Here is a 7,330-nt window from a genome sequence, read left to right as displayed (position 1 = left end):
TGAATCCATTAAGACTACATTATGTTGGATTATAAGACTTTGGGCTACATCTCCCACATCTGCATGCAGGCATTACATCTGCAAGATTTTCTCAGAAAAATGGAGCAGGCACATAAAATGCATAAAGGTTATACTATCATAACTTGGAAGCAGCATGTCAGCTACAGAAATTTGTACCACATGTACCAGTAACAAACCCACACCCCCATGTAGAACTTCTTTGTTCCTCATAAATCCAACTGCGTCCTCTGTCTCATCTCCATGCCCTGGCTGTCTATCAGCCCACACCCCCACCGTTTCCAAAACCACATCTTTTTCTCAAAAAGTTTAGTACAGTAAATTTTTTTTTCCCCTTAAAAAGAGCAACATTTGCATTTCACTACCCCCACCCCCAGCAACAAATTAAAAATCTACCATAATCTACACATCTGTCTAACCACTGATATATGTTAGGAATCTCTATTACATTATTCAACAGTATCAGATCATTAACAAATTTCTAAACAAACTAGGATGACCCAAAAATTCCCCTTCCCCCAAAACTAGAGAACTGAAAATGCTATACTGCATTATCGCACTTGCATGCATGTATCCTGAGCCACCTGTATTTTATTTACCTTAAGCCTCTTTTAATAAATAACTGTCCAGCAGTAACATCCAGAATTGTGCTGTCTCCTCCAAATTAAACTCTATATTTACATAAGTAGGGATGTTTTCTCCATGAAATGTGTTTAAAAAAAACAAAATAAGAACAAAGACAGCAAATGATTAAAGAGAAAAAGCGTATTACTGATTATGTTGTCTACAGACCAACAGGAGTAAAAAGCATTAGAAGCACCAGGTGCACATGCATTTGAACTGGTACAGTTCATGAAATAATGTCATTCATTGTTCTACTCACTCATTCAGATGAGGAGCTGATTCGTTGCCTTTCTTTTTTTTCTTTTTTTTTTTTTTTTTTTTAAACATTTAGGACCGTCTGCTCTGCAGGCTACTCCCACAGATGGCAGGCAATACATGCACTGAGGTTGAAAGATGGCCATAAATATGCTTTGATCCATGTGGTTCTGTATCAGCTTAAACACACGGGGTTTCCTTCCCTACTGCTTTGCACCTTGTGTCATTTCACATCTGTGCTAAGTGTGAGCCAAAGGTCCCCCGAATCTACGTTCTTCTCCTGGATTTGGCAAAGCATTGGATACTCACTTTTTGCAAGTTTCAAATGATGCTATATGCTGAAAAACACAGGGCAGTCATCCCACATGAAAACATTTCTTAGCAGTGTAACTCCTGTAAACACAACTAACATACAAGCATACTGAAACGAACACTGTAATACCAGACAGAGGGATTTTGTCCATTTGCTTATTTTGAACTAGCTCTCAGCTGACAGACACCAGTATTATTGCCTTGATTTCAGTTGGCCTGTGTTGATTTCTGCCAGATAAGAATCAAGCCTGACTAAAAGACCAGCCAGTTTCTCTCACTGTGTTGTTAATAGTGCTCGAGATCACTGCAAACAGGTACATTTTTACACAATCAAAAGGCCTTTCTGGAGTCAGTGGAGTATATTCACTTGCCCCCACCTTTGCAAAGTCAATTCAGTTCACTTTCTCTTTTTCCTGCTTTATTGGCAAACTAAACCTGCTGTGCTCCCACTGCAGAGGCTAGACTAGCTATTCCAGCAAAAAAAGAATATGCTCCTCAACTACAAACAACAAGACTGTTGGATGATGATTGTGCGAAGCCCTCCCTAAGCCAACACCTCCATTCTCACTGGAAGCAAGTAAAATTCTGCCAACATTAACGCCAGTGCAAATCTGCAACAACCCCACTGATCTCTCTCAAGATTTGTCCAGGTGCAAGACAATACAAAGCCTGTCTCCCAGGCTTTTTCATTAGCTGAAGTGTACTCCTGACCCATTAGTTCATCAGCAGATACACACTCTGTAAGGAAGTTTTCCCTTTTATTATTACATCATTTGTGAGCTCCACTATTGTTTCAAGCTCATCATTGCCTGTTGATAAGAGACTTAGCATTCACAGAGCAGCGGGCTGCCCCACTCCCAAAAGCAGCTAAGCCTCAAACACCATGTTTTGCCCTGGCAGAGAAATAGGTTTTATGAGCCACTGCCACTTCAATTCCTGCTTAGCATTTGTTGACTAATTATTCCTTGACAGGCAATAAGAGGGGCTGTTAGAGCCAGCAAGTTTATTCATATAACTCTTCCCCACACCCAGGTCCCTAGCCCTTCACCGCAGTCATCCAGTTCCTTTCACTGGTAGCAACAGCAGAGCTTCACCAGAACTGCAGTGGAAAATGAGATATATTTCAATTTCATCTTTCAGCTGAAAGAAATGGAGCTAAGTGATGTCTGTGTGCCACACTGGCTGCAAAAAGCCTATCCATTCATAGGAGTTCTGCTCTCTAGGGAATTTTTCTAAAGCAAGAGAAACCAAACAAAAAGCTATACAGTTCCCACACACAGAGACACACACGCACACAGACACTTCTCTCTCCTTCAAACAGAAACCCATTCTTATGGATCAAATTATGCAGACCCCATTCAAGTGACTAAAAAGAATAAGATAGGGTTGAGTGCACCCCATTTCTCCTTTCTGATCACAATGAAGTCACAGGTCAACAAAGTACTTGGGCATAAGGATGTTCTTCTTGACTTGCAGGACATTTTAATGCATACAGAAGTGCTTTGCTGCCTCTGGCCTAAATTAGGAACAGCTCCAAGGCCACCTGGCACCCATGCCTGTGATTTCACTACCTGCACCAATATACATGAGGTAAGAGCATAACTCAAGAGAGCAGAGCAGTGCAAGAGGAGAAAGAGGTTCTGTGGTTCTCCCGAGTTTATATGTGACAGCCTCTGCTGCAAACGCACGGCCTGTCACAGTGATCAGCACAGACCAGTAAGAGCCTGCTATGGTGTTCTGCAAGTGGGACTTCCACTAGAAATAGTAAGCCTGATTTCTTTTTGTACCAGTGCATCTTTATGTGCCCACAACAACTGCGTGAAAAGGCCTTAAATCTGGAGCAACTGCCCAATACAGTTAGTGTTTTATCTTGGACTTATGTGCCAATAACTGCTGTGATGTGCTACACACCCACACCTACACATAGATGGAGAGATAGCTATATGCTATGTCATAATGCAACATAAACATCATTTCTACAACTACCCTAATAACACAGCCAGTGCCCAAGCGGACCATCATAGGATTTGTATCCACCCTCTCCAATACAACATGATAGGTAGTGGTGGAGGAAAAGCAAGCTCAGGTGCTATTTTGATTCACTATGGAAAGAGCTGAGCACAACCCACTCAGGTATTGCTTAATGAACACTATTCATGGGCTGTCCCGCAGTCCCGCGTCATAAATTCCCACCTCTGTGTGGGTGCTCACATCACTTTCTGATGACACACAGAACTGAGGTCATGGGTGAGCAGTGACAATGTTTGGGAAATCCTCTAGCCAAACATTATATAAAATAGGGATAAAAGCTCATAGTGATACTTCATGCCATGCCTCTCAACCACAGGTAGACTACAAGGTTATCATATTAATGGGATCTGGGCTGTCTAAAGAAAGAGCTACTCAAAAGAGGAATCCATGTTTGAATCACAAGAGGACCTAGTTATGATTGGCAGTAAGATCAAAAGGAAATTTATCTAATTAAATAGCGAAGGAACCAGTCCCTCAATGCTGCCTATATAAATAACACATGGTTTTTGCATATTACAGCATTCATGCTCAAATTTCATCTATATTGGCTCCATTCTGGATTGTGTTTTCTGTAAACAAAAAATAAACACAGACAAAAAAAGTTTCTCTCAAAATTGCTCTGAACTTTGGACAAATATGAACCTAGGTCTTGCTCAAAGATTAGATTTCTAGAACCAGTATCTGGCCTTCAGTGACTATCCCTATGCAACCAAGTCTAAACACAAAGAGATGGCAGGCTCAAAACTGATTTTCTCAGGAGAAAAAGATATCCCTCTCCTATGCTAGATTATTGTTGCTAGATTATTGGCATAGCCTCATTTTACCTCATTATTGTTATAGCCTTCTTTCAAATTTTCATGGAAATTCCACCTGCAGAATCAAAGGCAGAAAGTTACCTTTGTCAATATTGTTCCATATAAACATCTGGATGCAGTACTGTTGGGGAAAAGAAAGCAAATTCCTCAATGAACTATGTTTAACCTACTTGCAGGTGGTAGCTATCAAAACAACTGATGTACATGTACTGGCTATTAATGAAGTTATTAATGAACGATCTGACATACCAAGTCAGACAAATGTAATCTGTAACTATATCTTCAATTGTATACACAGAAAAGCTGCTACTATGCCTAAATGTTCATTTTGTTTCTATGCCCCACAGCTCCGAATCTATCCACTGAATATTTACTCAGCATGTGTGGTATAAATATATCCATACATCAAAATTCACACTTGGAAATGTTTCTATTTTTTTTTCTTTCTTCTTTTTTTGCTGACCAGCAACAAATTCTGATATCTTTAACTGTAAACCAATACTCAATAAATACGCCGTGTTCAGCAAAGAGAAATGTTTTGTTGATCAGGGGTTTGCTGCACTCTAAGCCATGGGCTGTGGGGGTGGGCGTGAAGGAGGAGGTCCAGGAGGGGCTCGGGATGGGGGTGGTCCAGGAGGTGGCTGCCTGGAAGGGGGCTGCAGAGACACAGGAGGAGGAGGATTCCTTGGAGCATTGTTGAGAGGAACATTGTCACGTCGCGGCAGCTTCGGCGGCGGGCTGTAAGGGGTAGAGGTTCCATCCGATTTCACCCGAGTGAAGTTTATGCACCTTCCCTAGAGGTAAAGAAAAATTCATTATTCATAAAAGCAAATGTTCTGACTCAGCAGCAGCTAGCCAAAGGGACTGTAAGCAGAGGGGCCAGGCTGTACTTCGAGATCTTCGTTCAGTATCATTCACTGTGTCCTAGACATGACATTCAGACCGCACTGTACTAAAGGTCAGCACTAGAAACCAGTGCTTTCCTCAGGTTTCAGAGCTCCTGCCTACAGAGAACAGCCTAGAACTTGTTTAAACCAAGAGGGACCCCAGTGTGGCTTTGCTCACAGATGACCTCTGCTCTGCTACTAGGGCCATGCAGAACATGCCTAAAGCCATAGCTCCACCAAAGACATGCCTGCCTTGGTGAGATCCATGACTGACAAAGCTGTGCTTGGAAAAAAAAACCCCTCATGGCAGAGACAGGATTGTACCAAAGGAATAACCTTAGCAAAGACACTGTCTGCAGCCTTTTCACAGTGATGCTCGCCTAGTTGGTGTCCACGCTTTGAACGCTACACTGGGTTAGTACATCTGTCTTCTGTGCTCCAATGTAGGTGTGGCTTCCCTCATGAATGTCAAGGTGTGTGACTTGCACACAGCGCTCTCCAATGAGTGTGTTTTCAGAATGGATGCAGGATGCAGGCAGGCATGACCTGATAGGAGAGCTGTGGAAGGAGATTTTAAAAAGGGGAATAGCTTGAGTTTGAAAAAGCAACAAGCCTTGAGGATGTCAACTAGGGGCCAAATGCAAATACATCAGGGTTTCCTTTAGCCAAAGCAAAGCTTTGCACAGATTCCTACTAATTAAATTCCAGACAGCAAGAGAGAGAGACAGACAAACTCACTCCGAAGACCTCCTAGCCTTTCCTGTGGGAAGCAGCCAGAGGTTCTTGGGCACTTCAAAACCAACATGGCTACCTCAGACAGCAAGATCCCTGCTGTCTGCTGTACTTGCTCCTCCCCACAGCCCCTAAGTTCTGTTACTAACTGCCCCACTGTTTCTGCAGAGGCATCATGAAATCCTGCAGACACAACCTTGTGCGAGGAGATGTAACGCTTGGCACCACTGTCTTCACCTCCCCACCTAGGGAGGTGGGACAAGATGCTTATGCAAAAACCCAGTTGCCAGAAGCTTGGGCAGGAGCCTATAACTGGAAGTAGAATGGCCTCTCATCTGAACATACAAAGTCTGGAGATGAAGACTACCTGAAAATGAAGGAGTGACACTACCAACAGCCCATTTACAGGAGTTGGGATGTGGTTTCCAAATAAGTAACTGTGGGCTGGAAAGTAACCATCCCAACTGAGATTAAGTCCATTTGCCAGCACCTTTTCCTTTGTGCAACAGGCCTGTTTTGTTCCACAGGCCTGTTTTGTTCCACACAGAAATTATCCCAATGGAAACTGCCTCTATAGTTTAGCATGGAGGTGAATGTTACCCATTTCTCTCTTTTCAAGGCAAACACTAGCTGGAGGAGAAGAAAAAAAACTTGCTTGGTTTGTTTAGAAAAATATCTGTCTCAGAAGGCATCTTCCCTCCATTATTTTGAAAGACCCACAAGCCACAATGCTGTTGACAGCCAAAGGTTTAGGATGCGTACTAGAATCAACAAACCAAATTCAGCTCAAGGTTATGCCAGCATCCCACAAGCAAAATTCAGGAGGACTCCAGATTTAGAAAAGCTTATCTCAAAACTAAGCAGCTGTAGACCATGATCTCCACAGCTACCGATGGCTGTGATAACAGGTGAATATAGGAACACACACCAGTGACAGATCACTGCTAGCTCAGTGCTGCCTGGCATGAAGAAACTGAAGGTAGATCTCCACAGCTACCGATGGCTGTGATGACAGGGGAATACAGGAACACACACCAGTGACAGATCACCACTAGCTCAATGCTGCCTGGCATGAAGAAAGGTGTTAGGAAATGGGCTGAGTTTGTGGCAATGCCACAAATCACAATTTCCCCTGGAACCCAGACAAAAGCTATCCCAGCTCAACCACAACTACCTGTTTTGATAAGTGACCTCCAATGCTTGCACCTTCGTTCATGATAACTATTTATTTAAAAAGAAGGGAATCACTTAAGTCTATGGATTTTCTGAAGTAGGGCAAGCTGTGTATCAAGAGAAGCTTGTGTAAGCTCCAGAGAGCTCAGAAAATGTTTCAATAAGCGCACTAACGCCCAAAGGGTACCACCCTACCACTTACTATGCCTGGATAGCTCAGGGCTTCAAGAGCTCAGCTGCAGCCAAGAGTTGTTAGAATGGGTGTGTTGTTACCTGTATATGAAACAGTCAGTAGTTCTCAGACCCAGCTTTCACCATCACAATTCAGCACTACACTTAAACACCAGCATCAGGAAGTAGGATAAAATCCCCTTTCTGAAAATCCAGGCTTGTTACAGCTGTCTTTGGTTACGAACCAGGTTCAAGGCAATACTATACTGAGGACAGAGCCTTTGTATGGAGGCAAAGGGCAAAAGTCAAGGT

The 7,330-nt window shown here is 42.9% G+C and overlaps 1 protein-coding gene across 1 annotated transcript in view; it reads right to left on the bottom strand.

Annotated features, from left to right (window-relative positions):
* Positions 1–4,618: 4,618 nt before the first annotated feature.
* LOC103771816 (anthrax toxin receptor 1-like) overlaps positions 4,619–7,330 on the bottom strand; it is a gene marked incomplete at its 5' end in the record, with an annotated part of 55,355 nt that continues 52,643 nt past the window's right edge. The window contains one exon of the mRNA XM_008939132.1: positions 4,619–4,849. Coding sequence (XP_008937380.1) covers positions 4,619–4,849 — 231 coding nt within the window. The remainder of the gene's footprint in view (positions 4,850–7,330) is intronic.

This window comes from Merops nubicus, unplaced genomic scaffold (assembly GCF_000691845.1).
Source record: "Merops nubicus isolate BGI_N331 unplaced genomic scaffold, ASM69184v1 scaffold7394, whole genome shotgun sequence".
Classification (NCBI taxonomy): Eukaryota; Metazoa; Chordata; class Aves; order Coraciiformes; family Meropidae; genus Merops; species Merops nubicus.
Note: the sequence above shows the minus strand (reverse complement) of the source record. Positions and strands in the feature narration are given on the sequence as shown.